General features: G+C 36.5%; 1 protein-coding gene across 2 annotated transcripts in view; it reads left to right on the forward strand.

Moving 5' to 3' along the window:
- CGNL1 (cingulin like 1) overlaps positions 1-23343 on the forward strand; it is a 55886-nt gene extending 32543 nt beyond the window's left edge. The window contains exons 9-19 of one of the 2 annotated variants that reach the window (XM_063412784.1): positions 4035-4241; positions 4538-4642; positions 7570-7722; positions 8362-8532; positions 10905-11066; positions 11874-11963; positions 17541-17624; positions 18759-18883; positions 19443-19551; positions 20409-20572; positions 21114-23343. In XM_063412784.1, the coding sequence (XP_063268854.1) occupies positions 4035-4241; positions 4538-4642; positions 7570-7722; positions 8362-8532; positions 10905-11066; positions 11874-11963; positions 17541-17624; positions 18759-18883; positions 19443-19551; positions 20409-20572; positions 21114-21258 (1515 nt within the window). In that variant the 3' untranslated portion in view covers positions 21259-23343. The remainder of the gene's footprint in view (positions 1-4034; positions 4242-4537; positions 4643-7569; positions 7723-8361; positions 8533-10904; positions 11067-11873; positions 11964-17540; positions 17625-18758; positions 18884-19442; positions 19552-20408; positions 20573-21113) is intronic. The other variant, XM_063412783.1, reaches the window with a different exon arrangement.
- The last annotated feature ends 3381 nt before the right edge of the window (positions 23344-26724 follow it).

A 26724-nucleotide genomic window follows, 5' to 3' on the forward strand; every position in this document is an offset into this window, starting at 1 on the left:
ACTTGTGGACTGAGGGAAGTGGATCCACAGGACAATCCCTTCCTGTCTGGCATTTTCCTTATTTGTACTTATTACACCTGCAATGTTCAGTTTTCCTTCTTCTTTCATCCTCATCACTCTAACCCTCTAATTGAATGCTTTTGTAAACAGCCTTCAACTTCTTTTTTGAGTGTGTAATCCAGTCCCTGAATTTTCAGTGAAAATGTGTCCCTGCTCATGCAGCCAGAACCCCAGAGATTACTCCTGGCTCTTGGCAAATGCTGTTGAACAGTTTAAACAGTCCTTGTTGGTGCCACTTTCACTTTTAGCCTATGAAACACAGCAATTGCCATTCAGACTTTATCAACATATATAGTAACTTCACTGTCATTTCAATGCAGTGGTTTTCATAGCTTCTACTTCTGTGTTTTGTTAGGGAAATTCTCTGCAGCGTGTCGTGAGCCATCTCTAATGACAGTGGTAAATTGTCCCTATGGTCTGTCCGTGAGTCATCTGCCTGCTCTCTGTGTGGGGCTGCTGGAGCACTGCCTGTGCAGGGCTCCCATAGGCAGAGGACACAGCAATCCTGTGCGTCAGCAGTGGCCATGGGTGCTCTGATAGCTGCTGGCCTGAACCTTATGTAAGTGTTCAATATATGGATAGGGATCTCTCTCTCCACCAGGTTCTCCCCTAATGGTGTTGCTACAAGGTCTGTCAGAGCTGCATTTCAGTGCTTGAATGTTTTGTGTATGCTCTCCAGTGGTCCCCAGGCTTTTTGCTGTCATGTTCACTTGTCTTCCCACGAGCAGGCCCGGAGGGGAGGTACAGGGTCATGTGGGGTGCCGGAAGGACCAACAGTGGAGAATACAAGGCAAGAGCTGTGGAGACTTTTGATACCTTAACTTTCTGTGGTAATATGCTGTAGGATATGGCACACATTGCCAAAAGTTCTTGTAATCCAGAAACTTCATCTGTGCCAGTGAAGAAGTTCTGCATGAAATTCTCAGTACTCCAGGAAAAAATAAATATAAGCTTTTTTTCTGTCTAAACCCAGCTGTGTAATTTGACTCTTGGAGAAGTGATGCTATGTGTGCGTTTTCTTACACAAGAAACATCTAAACTGTATTTGTATGGCTTGACTTTGTTTAAACTTCACTATCAAATTGAAGATATTTTTGAATTGTTTTGTCTAGTATCCCCCTGAACAATATCCTCAGGGTGGCCTTCCATGCCTTATATGTGTAGTCTAGTTGTGTAAACTGATAAGGTAGACACTCCTGTGTTTCTTCTCAGTCTTGTCTGAAACTAGTTGAAAAGATGTTGAAACAATGTGTACAGTGAAACCACATTGTGAAGAAAATTCCTTGTACTCTCCCCAGAATATAAGTAAGGAAAATGTTCACTCTCCAGCTAAAATACAGTGCAGATCCCTATATACTCCCTATATATATATACCAAGAGAGTTTTCTACCACCTTGAAAAAGTATGTGTGTGTGAAAGAAAGGAATTTTGTCCTTAACATGTTAGAAAGTGTAACCCTTGTAATGATGCCAAGGTCGTTAGAGACCTGTGAAGATCTGCTGGCTATGTGCTGGTCACTTAATCAGCTGAAACTTTAGGAAGGTTTTATTTATATATCTGATTTATTTCCAAGATTTCAAATTAGGTTAATAAAGACAATACTCACAACTTGCCCTTTATGCTTATCTACATTTTACATGTATTAAACTAACTTCTTGCTAACATACTGAAATATATAGTGAAAAAGGAGAGCTAATGATAGTTTACTTTAATGTTAGGGTCTGTATCCTAAGATACTTACAACAAAAAGCAGGCTGGAACAGATGTCTAGATATTACATCATCAGTGTAATCTGAACTTAATTTTGAACCTCTTTGGTTAAATCATATAAATATATAGATATAACTCTGTGTTTATTTCTGTATATGGATCTCTGGGGAGGGGGTGGTTGTTGGGTTGTTTGCTTTTGTGCACGTGTGCATCCATGTTGAAGTAAATCCTGTTTCCTGTGTTGGGAAAGTAGAGCAAACCATGGTGGGTGCAGTGGAATCTCCTGGTCTGATGGGGGTCCACTGCAGTCCTCTCTTTCTGTGCAGCTCCATGTAGGCAGTTGGATGAAAAAGAACAGACACATCAACATTCCTTTCCCTGAACTCCCCAGCATGCCTCAGCTGCTTTCACTCAGCTCCAGAAAGGAGAAATGAGACTAAAAGGAGCCACTGGTGGAGTGCTTGCTAATTAGTAAAACTTTACTGCATGCAGAAAGCAAAAATTAAAGGAATATATAAATGCTATTGAAATTTCAGTACGTGAAAACCTAAAGCCTCAACAGAGATTTATTTCAGAGCTTTTAACTAGTCATGTACTTAGAAGAACAAGTTTTTTCAGGATTTTCAAAAGACCAGAACTTGTCAGCCTGCTTATGCTGCCAGTTTTTGTATAATAAGTTCATTGACCCTGTAGACAGTCTGAGTGTTTTCTGAGTTACCGCTTTATCTAATTTGCATGATTTTAAAGCTGTTGCTTGCTAGAAAACAGTCTAGTGAGGGCACTCTTTGTAAACACCCTTTTATATAACTTTGCTTATTCCTTTTGGGTAAGGAGAGGGGAAGATCAGGAGCAACAATCAAAAATAGCATAAGTGAAAAGTGATTTTCATGCTGTCATAAAATATTTCACAAAATAGTTTCTGAGTAGTTTGATAGGCTTTCTTTTGTTTTCACCCAGATAAACACAATTTCACATGCAAAAAATGTTGCGCTTCAGTAATGAATGTGTAATTACTTATTGTTACCAGATAATGTACAGGCCAACAGTGTAAATAGATTTGAGAAGGATTAGAGAAATTAATGGATGATACATTCATGCAAGAAAACCAGTGAGAGCTGGGAGAGTATAATGGTGAAAGCCTTACCCCATAGTTCTTCCTCTTTTTGCCTGTAAGCATCAGCCATGGCCATGAGAGAGAATCCTGGTCTAGATTGATTCCTGTTGGTTCTGATGTTCTTGCTGTTGTTTAAGATCTTGGTGTAGAAGACTGTGAGGCTGCACTTGAGAACCAGATCTTTGTACAGAGTATTGTTTGGTATCAGCCCTTGAATGCCCAGAAGCAAGAACCACCCATTATATCCTGAGTTCTTTTATGTTCTTTATAGGGGTTTCTGAATGAGAAGTCAATGAAGAGCAAAGATTAAACCCTTCCTGCTCTTTATGGAATTAAATGTTTATGGGTGCGTACCTGCTCTGTGTAACAAGAGTACAGATAGTATAACCGTATAGACAGATATTTCCACTCATGGTTTCCACAGCAAATGGAAGCATGTTTTAGAGGGTCAGTGGCAAGGTGATGACTAGCTCTGAAAAGTGACATGCTGCAGTCAGCTGCCCTGCAAAAAAAAAAAGTCAAAAATCCAGTGCCACAAGTTGTGATGCATTGTTCATTATTATAATTTGTGTTTATGCTATGTATTGAGTTTCTAGAAAAAAAGTATCTGAATATAAGTTGAACTCAGTATTCAATACAAGTTGAACCACCACTGTTTTAGTGTCAAGATCTCTGTATATTATCTGTCATTTATCCTGCAGCCCCAGCAATAGTTGCATGGATGTAGTAGTTGCATGTTAGTGCTTGGAATCATCAGGGGGGCGAGGCTGCCTAAATTTTGTTGCTGTGGAAGACACTCTTCATAAATACCTTCTTCTTTAAAGGTCCATATGGCTTTTCCTATCTGTTATTTTTTTTAGTTTACTTGGAATTATCTAACAATGGGATTTGGTAATGAAATATTTTAGAGCAATAAAGAGGAAGATGTTAAGGAGAAAATATGAGATGATAAACATGAGACTGTTCAGGTATCATATATTACTTTATCTGTTGATATGCCCAAGGAGACAAAATGCTAAATACTAAAAATTCTCTGTTGATACTTTAATGTTATATCCTAGCTGTATTTCCTGTCATGCCTTATGGAACTCCTGTTGGAAACAGCATCAATTATTATTTTTTTTAACATGACATAATTTGTTTTCACTAGAATGCTGCTGTCCTTGCAAGTGAAAAAAATGCTGCACAAGAAGAGCGAAATAGTGTAGAAAATCAAGTGAAAGAGCTGATTGAGGAAAATGAACGATTGAAGAGAACACTTGCTGAGCTAGAGAGAAAAATTGAGGAGCTGCACAAACAAATTGATAATATGAAAGGAGAAGAAAATTTAGTGAAGGAAAAATTAAAGACATATGAGGTAAGTTAAGAAAACAAGCCCCTTCAGTATTCATTATACAATAAAAACTGACCAGGAGGGGGATGGACAATGCCATAGAAAGGGTAAGGAGAACCAGCAGGTTGCCAAGAAGCAGGATGCAGTTTGCTGACGTGTAGGAAAGATCTTCCCATGGAAAACCAGGATAAAACTGAGTCACACCTTGGGACTGGGGAAATCAGTGACCGGCCAGAGTGAGAAGACTTTACAGCTCAGTTTACTTGTCAGATTAAAGGCTTGGCTACTGTTTCTGAATGTATCAAATTGCATCATTGCAGCAAGAGAAGCAACAATTGGAAGAAGCTTTGAAACATGCTGAAAAGGAGGGAAAAGAATTGTTAGTGTTAAAAGCAGCTTTGGAAAGCCAGCTAGAAGATATGCAGGTAAGAACAGGAAGAATTTGAATACCTTAAATTTTAAATTTTCTGTTTACCTGAGTCACTATTGTTTTCTATAGTGTTATGTCTCATTCTTTTTGAAGTACACTTTGTTTTGAAGTTTGAGCTGGAACATTTAATCACAAAACCAGAGATGTTTAATGTGTATCACTAGGATTTGCAGCCTCTTAAATTCTGAATGAAGTCCTCTTTCCACCTTGCTCCTTAGTCCACCAGTGTCCAGTAGAAGTAATGCTTTCTCTCTGATTAGCCCAGAAATTAAACATGTGGAGAATGCATCTACTTGAGAGCAGTGGAGAGAGATGTTGGCAGTGTTGTGTATGAGTCAAGATTGGGTGGTTCAGATGGCATGAAAATTCAGATCGGTTTAGTAACCAGAGGAATGTGTATAAATCTTGAAACTGTTCTTATTGACCTCATATTTTGTGTCTGCAAAAGCTACAAACCTAATTTTTCTTCTCTATGACTCACCTTTTACATGAACCAAAGAAGGATTGATTTCAACAGTATCAGTTTAGAATTCTCAGAGTTTTGCTTCTAGAAGCTAAAGTTTCAAGGGATCCTATCAAACAAGTCAGGCACAAAAGTGAGGTATATGTAAATTGCTAGTACCACTTTTTTAATTGAATAGATGCTTTCCCCTGTTGTCTTCAACATAAATTTCATATTTCTGTTCTGAAAATCTGAGAATGAAACTTGTCTCTAAGTGTATTAAAAGCCAAGAAAAGACTGTGTTAACCAGCATGTTCTCATGGTTCAGTTAATTATGGTAAAAAGAAAAAATAATGACAGCAAGAAAATACTTCTATGTCTTTAAGATTGAATGTGCTTCAAGAATATAAGGTTTTAACAATATGGGTGAGTTTTTTGTTTCCACAAAATTATGTTTTTAAGCTGATATTTCTTGTAACTTTATGAATAAGTGTTAGATCTGAGGCTTTTGGTCAGGCTTGGTTTTTTGTTGTCTTTTTTTTTTTTCTCATTTTAAATCTTTATCTGCTGTCCCTCACTGATTCTCCTCGTTTGCTTGCCTGTATCACTGATAGCCTGCACAAGCACTGTAGGGGCACATTTCTCATCACTGGCTTGCATTTAGCACAATCCCCTAAGAGCTCCCTTCTGTCTCAGTCTGACTCGACCTTGCTGTGTAACATGGATCAATGCAAGCATGCACATCTCCTGCATCTTGATTAGCTTTGGGTCAAGACGCTTGAAAAGTGCGTTGTTTTTTTCTGTTTATGCATCCTTCAGGGCATCGTGCCAAATAATGCTGCCTCCAAGCAGGGTCTCCAAATGAAAGCATTCTAGGGAAGGTGACAGGAGAGTCTGTCTTGACATTTTATTCACAACTTATGTCTAAATTCTGGCACACTAAATTTAATCCTCTTTCTGATTCTACACTCTTGTCCACCGGATATGAGCGCTAAAGAGCTCAGGATGCAATCAGCAGCCCTTTTGTTTAGAACAATTCAGCCTTTCTGTCTTTAGAGTTGTTCTAATGAATAATGTTGTGCAGTAGGTTGATTTGGCCTTGTGTTACCATTGACAATTTAGACGACAAACCCTGGCACTGTAATAATGTGTATCCCAGTGGAAATGTAATTCCTGACTGTCCCATCTTGCTTTTTTACATAACACAAATTACTTGTAATGGTGGTCTAGTACAAGAAAGACAATGACAATACCAATAGAACTGTAACAGTTACTGGAAACAGCCAAGTCTATTCCTCCTCCATTCTGGATTTCTAGTTAGAAAAGTTAAAGCTGGTATGCACTTGACTGTAATAGACAGTTTGCGTTAGTGCTTTTATCTAAAGCCATCCTCTGTACTGAAATTTTGTTTATGGATGCTCAAGTGAAAAGTATTTTTGTAGAGTTAAGTGTTGTGTTCTAACCTCTGTTTTAGGGTAGCCACCTCTATGTAGGGCAGTGTTTCAGGAAAAGAAATACATCTCAACATTTTTGTACCATTGAGAAGGGAAATGGCCTAATTATTATGCCCTTTAACCATAGCATATTTAGTACTGTGATATCCTAAAAATGAACAATTATACCAACATTATGGATGGCAGTGTCAAGTAATCTGTGCTTTTTAAATTAAACAATCAGAACATGGGGTCCTTTCAATGGGTGGAAAAATAGGAAGTTTATCTTTTTGTTGTGGTAGATAATGGTAGGCATCTAGAATTAGCATTGCAGAGCATTGTAAGTTGAAATACATTCTTAATTTTCAGTTATCAGCTGAGATGAATGACTCATTTTGTAAAGAGAACATTCAACTAGTATTGTTTGGAAAAAATAGAGAAATATCAGAATAATCTTTTAGGTTAGTGTGAAAACAAATGACTCCTTTTCATTTCCCCCATTTTGTTCTCTTTTCATATAATAACACTTTAGCTTCTTCACAAAGTAATTAATTGCCACTAACGATTGGCTTTAAATTGGCAACTGACAGGCTGTTTGCCTGACTTGCAGTTACACTGTGACAGGCCAGCCAATTCCACACAAAAGTGCTCAAGGATTTTTGTGCAGGAAGGGCGCTTAAATTAGAGATCATACCTAAACTGACCATTGAAGCTGTCCTGTAGGGCATCCAGATTTCAAATACTGAAATTCCGTATAGTGTACTGAACAAGCAGACACTGAGGAAATGGCAGCATTTAGCTGGTAGCAACATTTCCATTGCACCATGGTTTTAATACTTGAGTTAAGGAAAGAGGTATAAATGGACATTCAGTTGTTTCTAGCAGGACATATCAGTGTTTGTCCTATACGAGCTAGCAAACTGTAAAACCTGCAATTTGTCTTAATTTTACAGCAGCTGCTGGTATTTCTGTGTTAGGTAACATACCTTTAAGGCATCAGAAATGATGGTCTACATTTTATTGTGTGTATTTTTTAATCTACTGCAGGAGAACATCCGTTGCATTTCACAGGAACGACAGCAGTTAAGTCAGCAATTAAAAGATGAAACTCAGCAGAAGGAGCAGTTAAAGCAGATAAAGAATGAAATGGAGAATGAACGATTGCAACTGAATGAGACTGTTGAGAAGTTACAGGAGGAGGTATGAGTTCACCTCAAGAGGCTGGAGGGATGTGAATATTTAACAGATAGAACTAAATGAACGGGCAAATTGTAAAGAATTCTGTATTTTTAAATGTGTAAAAGAAAGCAAAATGCAAAGTTTAGTATTAATTTCTTTAACTTAGAGGCTCTTATTGAAAGCTTTCAGGGCTGGAACAATGCTTGGAACACCACTATCACAAAATGGCTTTGTAAACCAGTTCTGTATAAACCAGATCCCAGATCTCAGTTCAGTTCTCATGTACAGTACAATGATATTTCAGAGTTTTAAACTGCTTCTCAAAATTTCTGCATAAGATTTATTGTGCCATCTGTGTGTAAACTGTACAGCTAATACTGACATACCAGAGTGTGACTCTGCAGTTCATTGTGTCACTCAGCTGGAAGAACTGCTGACAGACAGAAAGAGTTTTGCCACACGTGCACGTCTTGCCACACGTGCTATTAGAAATTAACTTTACTGTTTTATGTCTTCCCACTTTGCATAGAAATTAATTTACTTGGGAACATTTGATAAATTTTCTCTTTGAAAATACTGAACTGAATACTGAAGCTGGAGGAAAAAAAATTTTGTTGTATTAAGGACAATAGAATCTTTTGTATATGTACTTTTGCCCAGATGTCTGAAATGGTGGAGATCTCAAGAACATCAACTCTGGAGCTTCAGAGCCAGCTTGATGAATACAAGGAGAAAAATCGCAGGGAATTTGTAGATCTGCAGAGGCAATTAAAGGAGAAAAACATTGAGGTAGAGAAATCACGCCTGATGAACATAAGAATGCAAGATGAGGTAATGACTCATAAGCTCAGTGAGAAAGTCTCAACTTTGACCTAGAATTCAGGTGCAGGTGGTTTTCAAGATGATGAATGCTTGCTGTCATGCTTCTGTGTACTCTCGTGTACATCATGAGAGGCTGATCTCTGCTTTTGAGTTTGATTTTTCATGGTAGTGATCAGCCTGCTATTTCTGCTGGGGAAATAGGGGTTCCTCTTTAGCACAGATAAATGCAGTGTTTGACAAATAATTGCACCTTAAGTGGTATGACAAGGATTCCATTGATGATCTGCTGCTCTTTAATACCTGCTATTGAAGGAATTGAGAATTTAAAAATATTTTTGATTAGAAAAAACCTACCAGTTATTTAGGAAAAACATACAAACACAGAAACATACATTCTCCTCTTCTTTCGTATGAGCGAAGGTGCAGCTTTAAATGACAAAGGTTTCTGTGCAACCCAGAATCAACCAGTCTTGAGTGTCTGCCTTGTAGTACATAAATTTTGCCATAAAGACAATCCAGTCTTTTAAAAATCTGCATATACCTGCTCTCCAGTTGAAAAAAATATGAGAATACATTGGTGACAGAGATTTTCTCTGTATGGAGCATTCTAACAGTGGGATTTTTAGAACAGTTAGAATCAGTTTAGAACTCTTATATTGCCCTCTCCCCTTAGAAAACTTGTTTTAAATTACATTTATAAGAACAGCAATAGAAGGAAGAATAGTACCTGTATATTGTTGTGTCTTCCTTCTATATTTATTCCATATATAATATTTATTCAGGAATGGAGAGCCTTTGTAAAGATGCAGATGAAGAATGAAAAAATGGTGATTTTGAGAACATAGCTCTTGAGTTGAATGAAATTGTATGTAGATATCTACACTAAAACATACATCAAATATGTAAATGTATCTTTACACAGTGTAAACACACTGTGTTTGCAGTTATGAAAAATACTGTGTCATCTATTACAATTACAAAATAAATACAGAGAAAAAATTAAAGAAAAAATAAACCATTATTTAACAAAAAGATAATCCAAACAGTATATAAAGGGCAAAGTAGCAGTAGTTGTGGAATTCCACATCTCCATGAGATAATATTCTAGGGCTTTAAAATGTAATGTGGCAACTAGCTGCAAAAGAGGAAACAAAATAAAGTTAAACAGCTGACTCTCTGGGAAACTAAATATTCAGTACAATTGAAAGTCTTTATTACCACTTCCTCCTTTGTGTTTAACAAGAAGTATAAATAGTCCTTCCATTCAACATGGAAGTCTGTTGTCTATCAAAATTCTCCTGGCTAGGTGTCACAGTGCACAAAACTTCCTTTTTGAGGGTCTCATCAAAAGCCAAGGATTGTCATGATCATGGCAACAGGAGAATTGTCTTGGTCCAGTGGGAAAGCAATGAAACAGTCTTGCGAGGCAATGGGGGAATTCTTCACTGCTGCATCTCTTCTGGTTCTGTGTGGATTCACAGAGGATACCTGTGTTGAAATCTGACAATTCAAGGTCATTCTAAAACATTAAATGCATATGGAAGGATATTAATGTGCACATCCCTGCTCTTAAAGCTGTTCACCAAGTCAGGCAGGTGTCAGCACTTAGCAGTAGGTGGCAAACTCTGTGAACATTCACTAATACATTATCTGAGCTTCATTACTAAAATAAGCACTTGAAACAGAGGAGGAATGTGGAAAACTGTTTAAGAAAAACACCTCTCATCCTGTATTATATATGTGTTACATGTTCAGTTACACGCACAAGGAATGGTCATGATTTCTCCTAAACCCTTTTCACCTATTATATATATATATTTAAAGTACCATGAAGGTTTTTTGGATAACATTATTGAGGATGTGCAGCTGTTGAATAGGTTACTTTTGACCTTGGCAGGTAGCCCCACAGTATCTAATAGTTTTATATACATATGTGTGTGTGTATATATGTAATCGTGTCATTGGTAACATGCTGTCATAAAAGTGCAGCAGACATATAAACTACATTGTTATTTAAAAGCTAAAGTATTGGGAGTCTGAAAAGGAAAGGAAAAGTTCCAAAGATAAAAACCATTTAGAAAATTATCAAAATTTTGTCTTACTGTGACTTAGTAAAAAGAAACAAATTTTAAGAACCACACCTGGATGATTATCAATGTAAAACGTGTACCATGAAGCATCTCATTATAGGTCATAATCCAAGTTTATTTTCTTGGTGCCATCTTGTGGATAAAACAAAAATTACTGTGAAAAGCCAGTAACTCAATGGAATTCCTGTCATGCTTCCAGATCTGTCGTGTTTGCAGTGAGTCCCTTTGCTGCCATCCCTTGTTTATAGGAAGTGCAGTGTCAAGTGTATTCCCATGATCTTCTTGCTTCAGATGCGGCTGATGGAGGAAAACCTGAGGGACCACCAGAGAGCTCAGGATGAGGCAATAACAAAAACTCAGTTACTGGAACAGACTGTGAAAAGCTTGGAGTACGAACTGGAAGCCAAAAACCACTTAAAGGATGATCGGGCAAGACAAATCAAACTAATGGAGGTAAGACACATTCTTAAGGGTTTGTTTCTTTTTTGAAGAGATGAAAATAATTTTGGTGTTTCATGTGGATTCTGCTTGGAAGGAATTGAAATAGCTTCACATTGTTGAAAATCCTTGTAGCATTACTGCAGGAATTAATGTGGTATATTTTAAAGGTGAGTTGTTAGCGTATCTATTGTAACATGATATGTTCTAAATTAGTATTTTCTCTCATAATTTTAATTAACTGATTTTTAATTAATTTTATCTAGAGCTTATCATGCAAATTTGCATGATTTTAATTTCTAGGCCCATCATTCAGAACTTCAAAAGTATTTAGAGGTGTAAGTTGTGTTTAGCCTTTAATATCAGTTCATTTCAGGAATCTGAATAACATTGTGACTCTTAACTTGTTACCGGGTATCGTAACTGTTCAGTTCAACTAGGCTGTCATTTGACTCTCATAAACAAACATCTCTATGTGATTGTACTGAGATGAAAAGAAATTTGTCTTCCAAATGTCTAATGTAATACAGACACTCTAAAAAAGTCCAGAAATATTACAGAATTTCTCTTATATTCTTGAAATTGTTGGAAGTGATTAAAAAAAGGAAACAAAACGTTTATTTTACTTCTGTCAAACAAATTCACTCTAAAGCCTTATCTATCTGCCATCTCTTTTGCTGTGTGTTTTAAGAGGCATTTCAAATTTCAGGCTTAGTCTTTCAGACAATTTGGGTCCTTGAAGTTTAAAGAGGAATGCCCTGATAGCAGTCTGAAGAGGATGGAAAGTAGTATGTTGAGGCTGCTTTTCTTTCTTCCACTTAGGACAAGTTGTCTCACCTGGAACTTGAGCTTGATGAAGAAAAGAATAATTCAGATTTATTGTCTGAGAGGATCAGCAGGTGCAGAGAACAGGTACTTGAATAAGTTTTCCAGCTTTTTTTTATTGATTCTGTGAAAAAGTGTTATTATGATCACAATCAATATTGATCAACTAAAGAATGATTAGCAGTAGTTTGTAAATCCAAAAAACCCAAGGTTTACAAACATGATTAAATGTGCTCCCTCCACATCATCACAGACCATTTTTTCCTGTTGTTCTGACTAGAAAATAGACACAGGATGTATGTAAAGACTGAAGACCAGTAAGCCTGATGTAAAGAGTCTCTTACATTGAAAGATCACAATTTTAATCATACTGAAAAGTAATTCAGCATAATAGACTGTTAATTTCCAAGAAGGAAGAGGAGGAGCTTTGGGAAATTGTGGAATTATTTAGTGAAATCAGCTGAAGCAAGGATGCTAGCCAGTTTCAAAAGAGAGGAAGCTTTATTTTCATTACAAGTGTAAAAAATGATTAAGATATATCAAAGGCGAGACAATTGGAAAGTATTTTCCACATAAAAACATCAGTCTTTTGTTCCAGAGGTGTAATGTAAGTTAATAGTGCAGAAAGATGGGAAGAAGGATTTATTAATGAGGTTGTGTCTCATGGGGCAGAAAATGTAAAGATAAAGTAATACTTGCCAAGCTAATTGAGACCAACCTATCATAGTAACTCAAACAAGTAAGAAAAAGGGTTTTATCTGTATAAGTAGAGGGAAAAAGTTGTGGAGACTGTATGATGAGGCCTCAGTCAAGATAAAAAGTAATCCAGGTATGCCCTCTCAAATAAAGGCACATCTTGCCTCTGCCTTCAGTAAAGCCCATCAATGTGCAGATGGGGGGAATTGGAGTGAGTAAATCAGAAATGAGACCATTGAGTTGGAAATTACCAGGTCTTAGGAGAATTAGGTGTTCATTGGTTTGAAGACAGAGACTTTAATAATATTATTCACAATTTCTGAAAAACTGACATAAGAAATTATAGTTCTGATAACAAAGTTCTAGAATAGACCAGTAAAGTAGAGTATAGGGCCTGATTACAGCAAAAGTAGCCAGACATCCATGGCTGAGTAATCAGGATCATGCAAATGTTATAGTAGTTCATGCAAAGAAATACAGTGTTGTGGCTGTCTTGGAATATCATGGCCTAGATAATGTTCTTTGCCTTATTTTTGCTTTCTGAAAGATGTGAAACTGATTCATAACTCATTACAGCACATCTGCTGCTGTAACTCTGCATGAAGTACCACAGCTCATAGTAATTTCCTAGAAGCCCAGGGGACAATTAGCATTGAGGTACCCCCCTCAATCTGTTCCATTTTCATTTCACTTTCTCCAGAAAAAAAAAAGAACTACTGACATTCTTTTGAATGGTTGCAGATTCAGAGGGAGAACAGAAAGTAAAACCTTAGTTTCTGTGTCTTTTCAATGAAATGGTGTGTTTTACTGAGACAGCTGGAGAGTTTAAAGTGAGGGAGAGCTCAGCTTTCTCTCACGCATCCTTGAGGCACCAAGGCACCATTAGTACTTTGTTTGAACTCAGGTTACTGAGATTCTGTTTGATTGTAATAAAGACTTTCTGCTATTGTTCCATTGATATTGTACAGATTCCTAGAAATACAATGTAAAGCACCTATAAAAATGTGGAGTCATGCTGCTGTCAAATCAGGAAGCCTTTAATACTGAGTCTGTGCCTGTGTTGTAAATCTGGGATAAAAGTACTTCAGTCATAGCTGCTATGGAAGTTAATTTGCAAACTGAATGGAAACCTAAAATACAGTTTGGTGACTAAAATGTTACATAATGGGTGAAAGACGTGTTTATTTTGAGGTCTGGAATTTCTCATTTCACACATGAGTTATAAAGGTTGCTTTGTTTTGATTTTATGCCAGAATGACTAAGTAGTCAAATTACTAAAGAGTATTTCAGGGTCTGCTAAGCATTTATAATGACATGAGAAATTATAATGGATTTATTTTGGTAATATCTGTATTCCTCTATATTTTTAATACTCTTATTATAAATATGTTATTTTAACATACTGATAATGAACTATAATACTGAAATTTCCAGTAAAAACAAATTTATACAACTGGTTCTAATTTACATAAAGCTGAATGTTTGAATAAACATTGGCAAGACTAATGGTTCACATGTCACTTACCATGAAATGTTAGTCTTTTTAAATTTAAACACCCTTTTGAATCTGAATGGCTGCATGACACACTGTTCTCATCTCCTCTTGCCTTGTTCTCAAGAAGTATCACAGCAGAGTGGAAACAGAAAAAGAATTTGGGGAAAACGGGTCGTATCCTATTAGTTTTTATATGACAATGTATTAGTAAGAAAAAAAATGATCTCTAGAAAGACAAAAATGCTCAACCCACACTAACACAGACACACATGGAAAGAGCACTCAAAGAGCACTCAAAGAGCACTCAGCTGCTCTTTGAGTGAGCAGGGACAGGTTATATTTTAATAAATTATTTTTTTCTATGAACAAGTGCAATGATGCATCTCTTGCCATATTGACTTTGCAAACTTAATTGAAAAATCCTCATGATGCCCTCATCAATTCTTGTGTTCTGTGAAAATGTGAGCAAGAGTCTATTGACTTCAGATTTGTTTCCAATAAGTGTGAAAAATGGATTTATTAGTTTTCATGACCATTTTAGAATAAATAGATAAGGATAAATTTGCACTGACCTGCACAATTGGCTTCCTTTTAGTAAAGTGTTCCCTGTGAAGAGCTGTATACCTGCTATTTAGCTGGCACTGGCTGTAGGAAGCAAATGAAAATCTGGATGTGAAGGTTGTTTCTCAATTTTGTTTAGCTTTAGCTTTCTTCTTGATTAATCATTGGGTTTTTAGGTCACATACTTGGAAATTGTCTAAGGCATATATATATATATATACACACACACACACACACATTACTTGGGAATTAACAAGCAACATAGGCTGCAAACCTGTGAGATAGTGAACAATACTGATGGCATCTAAATTATTATTAAAAATCAAATTGTTTTCACTGTAATGAACTCAACAGCTGCTTTTAATCCTAAAGCTGGCACAAAATGATAAAGCTTTGTGAAATTTGATACAGTTGCTTTTCTCAATTCTTTGTTGTTAGCATTCTTCAAATCCAGCTGTGATAAGTGTTGCCTTAAGCTGCAGAAGTAGTTTGTTCTTTTAACAGAATTATAATGTATTAGACATAGGAAAGGTAGAGCTTGGAACATGAAGCCGCACATGGTACATACACAGAGTATGGCCATGAAACTGGTACCTCTTACTGCTCTGAAATAAGTGGAGCTTCAAGCACATTTTGGCAGCCAACTGTTTTTCTCCTTTGTGCATGTTAATTATGTATTTACTGTTGAAAAATATAAGAAGATAAAACAGTTTATATCTCCCCCAGCAAGAATTGTTTCTGCTGCCCTTTTCTTTTAACAAGCTCTTGTATATATTTGCATGTAGCTTTCTGATCCTAATCAGATACAGCTCTTTTTCTCTCTCCCACTACCTTTCTGTGAGCTTGCTTTTACCAAGAGGTGTCCAACAACTGTAGCAGTCATCTTAGAAATATACTAATTGTCCTCTAAATAATTCCTTAATTTGAATCTTGGGAAGGCTGCACAAATTTGTTACAGCCTCTGAGCACAGTAAGAGCACAGTGGAACCTCAGAGTGGTCCATTAAGCAAGTTCCTACATAAAACAAAACGCCTTTCTTCAGTTAACAGCTATGTTTTTAATTAGTCATTCATTTTACCACAAATTTAGCTGCATTTTTTCCTGTGTCTGTCTTGCTAAAGCAATTACAGCAGAATATATTCTATGTAATCCCTCACATTATAACTTTTTTTCATATATTTCGTTAATAAATACAGCTATGGTACACATATGATTCCAATTTGTGTCTATAAAATAATTCTTTGCTATATAATATTTTACTATATAACATATAAAACATTATTATTATTGGGCTTCCATGTGACAATGAGAGCTTTTAAGAAATTACCCAGCTGTTGAGAACACAGCCACGTGCTGCCATTGGTATTCTAGGAGCTGTTATGACCTTAGTTTTCAGGAATGTCATCTACTCCTCTGTCCCCATCCTGTGACATAACATATGCAACTGCATGTGTTGCTGCCATTATTTGTATTCATATATCAATTTCCAAGCTGCAAAAACAGTGCAAATTACTCCCTTTAACCATGATTAATTAAAAATGTATTTTTTAATATTATGATGTGGTTAAAAAATAAGGCCTAGGGTAAGTTTTCATCTGCTGTACTTGTTTAACCTTCACATTCTTAGCATTGCTTTTGAATTTTTTTATGCAAGAATTTCCAAGGACTTTTGAAAGACCTCTACTGAGATAAATCTGTAACTGAGAGTTGCTTAACTGGGGTGGTGTGTTTATGCAAGTCCTTATGTAACTGATGCAAAGCAGGGAAGAATGCTGTGGCCACTGAAATCTTTAGCAGTCTCTTTTTTGCAGGTACAGTAATTGATACAGATATTTATTCACTGTGTTCCTCAGATGATATCTATCATAATAAGTCCTGTGCAGTGTAAACCACAAAGGCTGTGCCTGTAAAAGCATTTTTAGAGATTTGCAGGGAGTCTCAGAAAGACTGGAGCAAGATAAGTCTTTCAATAGCCCTACAAACTTTGTTCTTTAGCACCAAAGTTTCAGTAGCAGCTGTTAGGCAGCTTAGAGTTTTTCTTTGAGCTCAATTCTTTTTCCAAACAAGTCCAATAGTGAGGTAAAACAAACTAATTCTGCATTCTTATCTTGAGTCTATATTGATTAGGTAGCTTTTTAACATCTTTACATATGGAGAATATATATTCCTTGTGGTTGTTGAATATGGAGCAGAAATATTAACAGAAACTGTAGAAAAAGTTGTCTTCTAACAAAACAAGCAGAACCCACCCCCTGTCCAAGTGTAGAAGTTAGTGCCCCTCCAGTGCAGTAGACATAAAATTGACTGCAGGAGGGGAGCAATGTTTATATCCATCATGCAGCAGAGCCTGTTGAAAAGGAGCTTTTACTACTCCCATACATACAGAAAACTGCAATTCTCCATGGCGTCTTTCACTGAGTTCCTGGCATTTATCTGCAGGTACCAGCTTGTTTGTAATAAAGAGAAACTTTACTTAGACTAGTCAGCAGCTTAAAAGTAAGGTGCTGTTCAGATTTAAGTATGAAGAAAACAACTGGAAAAGATGTTTGAAGATGGGTGTGATGTTCCAGAACTCAGTGTCCTGCTACATGATGTGTCTCCCCTACAACAGCTTAGAGTTCAGTTCCTTGCTGCAGAAAGTATATGGTAAACATCAGCAATATCCAGTGTGGGTATGGAATGCCTAGAATGAGTCATGGGAATAACATGGACTTCCTGAAGCAGAAATTTCTGTCCAAGATTGTAGCTGTAAAGCTCATCTGAAATCATGTGTATGTCTTGAGTTCTGAGAAAGAGCAGATTGCTTATTGCATAGGTATATGTAGTTTATATATATATACATACACACAGTATCATATAGATAAATGTTATTTAAGTCTCTTATTAAACTTCCTGTCTTCTTTCTCTAATAGATTGAACAAATGAGGACAGAGCTACTTCAGGAAAGAGCTCTAAAGCAAGACTTGGAGTGTGACAAAATTTCATTGGAAAGACAGGTAATCATGTCTGGTTGTAAATTCCACTTTGGGAGGAGCTGTTCTGCCAAGGCTTAGCAGTACCTCAGGAACACTGGTGAAGATATCATTTCAAGTAATTGTGATTTTAGATGAGTGTTTTCTTCAGTAGCAGTAAACAATTCTCCCGCAGTTCAGTGGTCTTTGAAAGCTAGATTACGTATCATAGCCCTTAGGTGAGATCCAGAGGAAAGCTATCTCAACAAGTCATGGTATTATTTAAAACTCAAGGACACAAAACAGCTTGTAATGAGAATTTAGAGAGCATGTTAGTACAACACACCGAATTAGGTGCATTCAATTATGTGACATTGATCTCATCTTAATTGTTTGAAAAAAAGAATGCCACCTACTGGTACAGACTATGTACATTCTTGCACTTTAGTTCTGATCTTCCTGTCACAGACCTTTTTTCTGTGTTTGAGACCTGAGATCATGCTTTGAATTTCTGTAACAAAGAGCTTTATTTTTCTGTTCATCATGTAACTCTTTATTTGTTGGGGTTTTTTTTTCTGTCAACTCTTTGACTAGGTCCCCATTAAAAACCTAACCTCAGAAAAATGTAAGTGTAAATCTTAGCAAAAAGTCTCCTTTTACAAATCTTTTTTCAACTTTTTTTCTAGTAGGAGTAGCATTGGAGAGTTAAGAAAGGCAGGGGGACACCCCAGAAATAGCTTTAATAAAGTGGTATTGGATGTAAATAATCTCTTTGTCTACTTGTTCTAGCTATACACCAGTGATTTACAGGGCAAGAACACAGAATTTCACTAAAGAATTGAGTGGTGCATGAGACAGATCTGACAGAGTATTTGGAAAAAAATTGACATATTAAAAAGTACTGCTGGAAGGAGCTTGCAACTATCTGAGGTTTAAGGGTCCATTTAATCCTAGAATTTTTAACTGGAGCTAAGCAGTAAATCCTTTTCAATAAGTCACAGTAGTAGAAAATTTGTTTGTAGTAAACTGTAAAATCTCAATGACTTTCCATATTCACTAAATACTATACTGATCACTGTACATACTGATGTACGTTTTCCTGGAGGCATGAATTTGGTGTTAAGGTGGTATCTGTCAGTCTGAGTAAGTGTGCATTACCCAAGTGTGTTCCAACTGCAGAACAAGGACTTGAAGAGCCGAATCCTTCACCTGGAGGGTTCCTACCGATCCAGCAAGGAGGGACTTGTTGCTCAGATGGAGGCAAGGATCACAGAGCTGGAAGAACGACTGGCAAATGAAGAAAGGTAAAACCAGTCCTGTCAAGATCAAAACATGCATGTGTATGTTTGTAATTATGGCCTCTTGCTATTATTGAATCTCTATTACAATTAACATGGGTTTTTTTTCCCCCAATTAAAATGGTTACTGTTTCATACAAGTATTTCAAATTTTCCTTTTGACTGCAAGCACAGTAGAAGTTTGTCTTAAAATTTAAAACTGGGCACAATGCTAACATGATTCCATAGCTCCTTATTTTACAAAAGTCTAATATCAGGAACAGGCTTAGAAATATTAATTGTACTATGAGACATTCACTTTCATGTTTGCTTTTTGTTGAATCTTGGAGGAGTGTATTTTTGTTGCTAAATGTTACTGTAGTGACAGAAGAAATTCTCCTTAGTCATTTCTGCTTATGAACAAATTTCTCGATGTGTTGCATGGAATCAGTAAATCCAAGCAGGGAGCCTAAGTATTTATTTAATTCTTAGGAGATTGTTAAGGAATTAAATTATCAGGATTGGGAGTATTTCAGTTTCTTTCTTACAAACCTGTCTTTTGTTGGTTTTGTTTTTTTTTTCCTAGGGATAGAGCCAATTTGCAACTAAGTAACCGCAGACTTGAGAGAAAAGTGAAGGAGTTAATGTTGCAAGTAGATGATGAACATCTGTCACTGACTGATCAGAAGGACCAGGTAGGGGGAAAGACTAACATGCAAATATCTGATATTAATCCTGCTAGCATAAACTATCATGTATAAAAGATACAAGATGAATAGAGGTGGATTCTGATTACTCTGTTGTTTATTAACTCCCATTTAGTGATATTTGCAGCTGCCGTTCCATCATGTCCTTTTGTCTAGTACTAAATTGTTATTAAATTTGAAAATTATGAAAATAAAGCACTTCTAATTTAAGAAATAAAGCAAATAACAGACAGTAACTGATCCTATAAATACACCAACAAGTAATATATTCTGTTCTGCCACCATAAAATTTTGCGTAAAGAAAAAAGCTCTTTACTATTAAATATAGGCTGTAAGTCTAAACACACACTGATGTTCTAATAGCAATGTGCTCTACCATTATTGTGGTCTGTGTTGATTAAAACATGATTTGTTTCAGCACGTGAGCCAACAGTTAATATTCTGCCTGGAGAATGAACAGTGTGTGTCAGGTTGGAGACATCCATTACAGGAATGGTTCTTGAAATGTATTTTATAGTATTTTGTCTGTCTGTTGAAGTTGCTTAAGTTAGACACATTTATAACTCTACTCTATTGTGACTGATAACCAGCTCTTGCTGTCACATAATACTGTCTTAGTCTACCAAAGCTCTCTTTGCTTGTTGCTGGTTTTTGTTTGTTAAAAAATCATATCAAAATTTTTTTCTTAAAGTCTAATGCCGACTTTCAGATATTTCTGAAATAGAGGATTACAGTGTCACTACACTGGCAAAGTTTTGTCTTTATTCTCCCTCTCATAGATACTGGAAGAATAAAATTCCTTTATTAAAATAGTCCTCTAATCAGATGACATGTAAATATTGCAGTTGAGTTTGCGTTTGAAAGCAATGAAACGTCAAGTTGAAGAAGCTGAAGAAGAAATAGACAGACTGGAAAATGCTAAAAAGAAACTTCAGAGAGAACTTGAAGAGCAACTAGACATAAATGAACAATTGCAAGGACAGCTTAACACTGCAAAAAAAGAATTGAGGTAGGATGAGTTGTCAGGCCTTCCAGTTCTGTATCACACTGCTCCTCACACATTTGACCGCTTGCTCCTGTAGTCTATGAGCTGAATGCTTCCTCCACAAGTTTGTCATCAGCGCACACCATTTGCCACAGACCTGTGAAACTCTCTAGGTGTCCCAGCATTCTTTCCAAGATCTCCCTACTGAATAAAGTCATTGAGGCTTCCATAAAATGGAAAAAAGTGCTAGGACTTGACACTCTTACCATTTGTAGCTGTAAAAATTTCCCTAATGGCTGAGAGGTACAGTCATCCTGTGTCAGTTTTCCTTCTGGTGTGCAAAGTTTACAGTTTCCTCTCTCTGCCACTTTAATCAGAGGTGCTTGACAATGTGATTGTTCTATCTTGTGCATGCTTCCTGCACGTAAGGTGCAGTCTATGATAAACTACCCCTGCCGACAGCCTTCAAAAAGTGCATCCTGCCTGTCAATGTTTAAAGCCTTATGTGAGTGTTCTGTGTGTAGATGTGCTGCTTTGATAGCAAATCTGTGTGTTTTTGTTTTAGTAGACTGAAGAAGTCACCAAGTAAAGTCTTGGCTGATTCTGATGATGATGACGACGACGATGATGATTTCAGCACGGATGGTGACAGTCTCTGTGAAGTACCTCCAGGAAATAATTTCTCAAAAGATGATGATACAAAAATCTAAATAAGTAGGGATGCAATTCCTTGAAAGTACTGGAAGAATAACATAAATTATCAAGAAACTGGATATTCTAGAAGCCAAATGACATAAAGGGATTTAAGAGTTGGGAATATAATGTTTCCATCCACACTGTGCCATTTTCTTACTTACATCTCTACTGTTTATTATAGAAAACAGGATTTCATTATAAAACAGCTATAAAACTATATGAATATATGTGTATATATATATAACTGCTACTGAAAATGTGAGGATAGGGTTTCACATTGGAAATGGGGTTTTGTTAAAATTCTGTTCAAGTAAAAAGCCATCAGATAGTAATTCAAAATTAGTTTTTAGTTATTAAAAGCTTTTCCCTAAAATTTAGGAAACTATGGAGGATTATTTAATAATTGTAACTAAGGGGAAATTATGTATAAAATGTAAATATTTTAAATTTGATCTTTTTATTAACTACTTTAGTACTATTTTGTAAAGTTTCAAATATTATATAAATCAGTTTGATATGTAAAATCTTTAAGTTTATATTGAATGCTATGTTTGGCTTTTCACTAAGAAGAAAACAAATGAAAATGGATACCTTTCATGCATTACAGAGCAGATTCATAGTTCCTGAGCCAGGAAATACATTTTAAAACCAGTGTAGGTTTTATTGTATGTGTTCTGTATATTAGAGGTCAAATGTTAATCCTGCCTGTTGACTTTAAAGGACCATCACATCTGCATGATGAGAGAGTCTTGGCTTCAACTTCTTGTAAACTTCATTTGAGAAGCTTTCTGTTCTTAGCAGGGAAGGGTGAGAGTGATGTCAGTTATTACTTGGTATCTTTCATTTCCTGAAAGGAATTCAGTTCTGCCAGAGGCAGAATGTTACAGGCCTGCTGATTTGAGGATATTGGGACAGTCTTACCTTGCAAGTTTCTGAAGAGTCCCATTTGTTCCAGTGAAATTACTTGTGTTTTTTTTTAATTAAGCACGTGCTTAAATCTGTTAATTGATATGAAAATTTTATGCTGCTGGCGAGAAATTGCACCAGGGAAGCAGAAAGCATGTAATCTGATTTTTCTTTCTAAGTCCTTCTTGACTATCTGCTTGTGATATATTGCAGTGCATGCTCATATCTGCAGACATATATTAGTATTTCAGTTTACAGAAGTATCTGTATTTTGGGTTATCCATCTATTCAACAAACATTGTGGGAAATTTAAAAGAAAACAATGAAGATTTTATTTTAAAAGCATTTTCTATTTTGTTGTTAGAAATATTTTTTTGCCATTTATATTACACCAGACTGGTTTTGCTCCTTTGCAAATCTAGAATTCTAAGGAAAGGGCATTACTACAAAATGTTGTTAATAAACCATAGTTAGGTCCTGTCTATTTATCAGTATTTGTCCTCAGTTACAGGTTAGCGAGCACTTGTTCATTGATTTGATCAAGTAATCATGGAATTTGAACCGAAGTTGCTGGGAGCTTCCATTATTCCCACAGAGGAATCTGCTGCAGAGAACAGATTTAACAGCTCTGACAGTGAGGCTGGCAGATGTGATTTAGGCAAAAGCCCTGACAATGGCAGTATCCATTTTCATACAGTTACATGAAATGAAACTCCTGCCTGCGAGGTCAGAGATACATTCCTGCCTAGCAGATCACAGACTCTTTGCCATGTAATTCCCTTCAACTTGCTTTTGATCATTTGAGTTATATGGGAAATAATAGGAATGGCATAGTTGTAATATTTTGTCTCTTGAATCTTGTATCTTTTCCAGTAGCATACACATGGAATTTTTTGCAGTATTGACAAATTACTATTTTGACATCACAGAAGCAGCCTTTCATCCAAGAAGACCTGTGCTACACTGTACTGACAATCATCACAGAAACTGCTGTAATTTGTTTGTTGTTTCATTTGCATGTTTATGTAGACTTAACTTCAAGCAACTGATTCCAATGCCCAGTACTCTATCTTATAATGTTCCTAGATGACTTATTTCAAACCACTGGAAAAAAATCACTTAAGATTGCATCTACCTCCAGTTACACTAAACTGTAAAAGAAAAAATCACTTAAAATAAAGTCAGTGCTCTCAGTTCTACTTTGTGCATATAGCTTGATATAACAATTGAATTTCATATAGAAGACATGTTTAAAACATAACAAGAAAATAATTATCTGGGAAATACTGATGCTGTAAACAAATTTCTGCGTTTTCTTCTCTTTGGATAGCTACTTTCTTTGTAACTTGTAAATCAGGTGGAGTGGTAACATCTAGAGGACTCCTCATTTGATCTTAGAAGGAGGAAGACAATATTGATGCAGACTCCTACTGGCAGCAGTCCTTCTTAGTAAACCTCCCTCTCCACTTGTGTTTTCAAAAATGGGACTTGTCTTTAGTTTGTTCATTTGACTTGCCAGTGGCATTTCCTCTTTCGAGTTTACAAATAATATGACTAAAAGTCTTAAGACACTGAAAAGGATATTTCAGTTCATTCACCTAGTGGTTGGTAGCTCTGTTTCTTGATACATGCTAACTATAGTGAAGGTAGAATCATCTTCATTGCCTCAAACAAAATTTATAGTTTACAATTATCTTATTTGTTCACTCCACCTCCTGTTTGCTCTGATCAAAGCTCATCTTAAGTCAAAGTTTAGTTTAGAAAAATTTTCCTGGTTTTTTTAATGTAATCTATTTTTAAATGAATTTCAGAAGAAGCTCTTGCCCCATAAAAAGAAACATGAGGGGGGTGTATGTAAAGAAACATGGTTACAAGACATTCGGTGCCTAGAAGTTTGCATAAACATCAGAGTTTCTGGAGTATTACAGAGACATGGCTTGAATTCTGAGCTGTAGAGACCTTCAGTTTTCTTCCAAGGTACTATAATATCTCCTAAACAAACAGACCCAAGCTAAATCATGTTTTCTCTAAGCCTAAACTGATGACTTTTATAGTGGATGCTTGTCTCTTGGTGTAAGTAATCTGTAGTGAACAGTGAACTTCTTGTCCTTTCTGGGATTAATGGCCTTGGTTTTCTGAGTCTGTTTTTGTAGATAGGAGAAGACAAATTACATCTACAAGAGGTTTTTTATGTGTTAAATCACCAACACTTGGCAAATGCTCCAAGATCTTTACATGGCAGCTTCTATACAGTGCAAAATATGGAAATGTTAAACAAGTGAAGAAAATCCTCCTATTGTCCATAGACTCCTTACTAAGTAATGAAATTAAAGATATTTGTCACAGTAATGTATTTTAATGCCTTTGAGTTTGGAAGGCATCCCTTTTCACAAAAGCATTAAGATCTTTCAGACATCCTATCTTTTGTTAGTGCCTGAAGAAATAAAAAGGAGAAGTTGTCATCTTCTTGCTGTCCCCTGTACCTGTTTCCCTGCACTGCACTTTATTTAAGGAAGCTCCTGTACTATGCAAACACTTTAATTTGTCACTGTGCCTTTTACTGTTCAATCACCAGGCACGTTTTCCCCCCACAGCTCCTGGTGATGAGACTGTAACTTGTTGATTAATTTGTGTATTCCTCTGATTTATCCTCTTTCTTCTCAACTTAATTCCCTTTTCCTGATTAAATAATCTGTTCTGATTTATAAATGGTTTTCTAAACTGTTCCAGAAGCCATGTGTTTTTCTCATTTTTTACAGACCAGCTGTGTGCTTTGCTGAGTGAGCTACACAGTGCAATAGCTTCAGCTTTTAAGCCTTTTCTGGATCACACAGCATATTTTAGTAATTAAATGTTGATTCTTTTAGCTTGCTGGAGCTTCATATCCTGTGAGTAGAGCTACACATTTCAGCTGCTTAATTTCTACCAACTGCACTTATCAAGTAACATTGCAAAATGTTCAAAGACTTTGCTGAAAGAGCAACATTCTTTAGAAATTGCCAGTGTTTCTAACACATTTAATTTCTTCTTTTTTTGCATAAGGTTATGACTAGGTCACATGTTTAACCCCCTGATCCTACTGTGTTATACTGAGGGAAATTTCACTGTCATCTCAAAATTTACTCATGAGCTCTGGGTTATTGAGAAAAAAGTACAGAAATTAATAGAAAGGGTTTTTTGTATTACAGGTTTTTCTTTTTAACATGTAAGAAAGGAAAGACTTCAGAAGAAGGGGAGTGAAGCTCAGCAGGCAAGGCCAAGTGCAGTAGTGAGTTTGCCTCACCTACCTCAGTGGCAGCATGACAGCCCTTTAATGGTTGGTACCAGTGAACATTATGTGAGGTCAGCAGGAACTGTTTTATCTAAGCTGGAACAATTTGATCTTTTCTCCACTTCTAATAACAATTTACTGCTTTATTTAGATCCTGAAGATTCATTAGCAGAAGAACAGGCAATTAAAAAAATTACATAAATTCAGAGCACAGGTGGAGGATGAAAGTTTAAGCTCTCCAAGTTGTCAGTAAGAAAACTATAGGAACACTTTAATGTGAGTGCAGAGGAGGAACTGCTCTACTACCACAGGTAACCTGAGTTTTGCTTTGCCTTCTGTGTGCTTCTACTTCAGCAGCAGAATGGGCTTTCTGGACAATGCTTTGTGTGTTAGGTTACAAAGCTATTTTCACTAGTTTCAAGGACTCCTTTCATCTTGGTTGCATGCAGGCTGGCTAGGATGGACCCTACCAAAAGGCATAATGGGAAATAAAGAAGAAATACAGACAGCAGGAAAGATTCAACTCAGGATCCAGTTCTGATTAATTTGATTTTGACCTTCCCTTCATTCTTAAGGATCCTGGCACACATCTGAGATTGAAGGTCTGCCTCTGCAGTAACCAGCAGGCTCTGTGGAGTGTCTTTTCTGTCAACAGTCTTAAGTATAGATTTCCTTGCTTTATGAGAGTTTCAAATTTGGTTTTCTTCAAACAAGAAAATGGTTTATTGTGTAACAGGTACGATGGCTATGAAAAGTGGAAAGGAAAGGAGAATAGAGTCCAATAAAACTATGTAAAAGCAGTAAATCAGCCAACCAAAGAAAGGAAGCTTCCTGAATTAGGCTATGTGTACTTTAAACACAGCCCACTGTGCCTTGCTATTTCAGTACATATTGTGCATGGTGTCCAGCTATTTTAAAGATAAGATCAAATTTGTAATTTAGATAAAAATGTCCCTCACAAATGTGAACTTCTTAAGCATTACCGAGTCACAATGGAAAACTATGATCTGTGTGGACATAACAAACCAACTCAAAATGCTCACAAACTTGGAATCTTAGTTTTCTAAAGGAAACAGGTTCCATTTAGAGACCCTGCTGGGCCAGCTGCTTACAACACAGCAGCCCTGTGGAGGTGCAGGTAAGTGTCTCAGGACTGCCAGTCTGTGCTGTGCTGAGGTGTGCTTTCTAACCCAGACCAGGCTGATGGTCTCTCGCCCTTCCCAGTTGTGGTTCTTCATCAGTGACAAATGCAGACTCTGTTGGAAGACCCAAATGCGTGGCTTAGGTGCATCAGGCCAGCGAG

Source organism: Prinia subflava, chromosome 15, assembly GCF_021018805.1.
Source record: "Prinia subflava isolate CZ2003 ecotype Zambia chromosome 15, Cam_Psub_1.2, whole genome shotgun sequence".
Taxonomy (NCBI): Eukaryota; Metazoa; Chordata; class Aves; order Passeriformes; family Cisticolidae; genus Prinia; species Prinia subflava.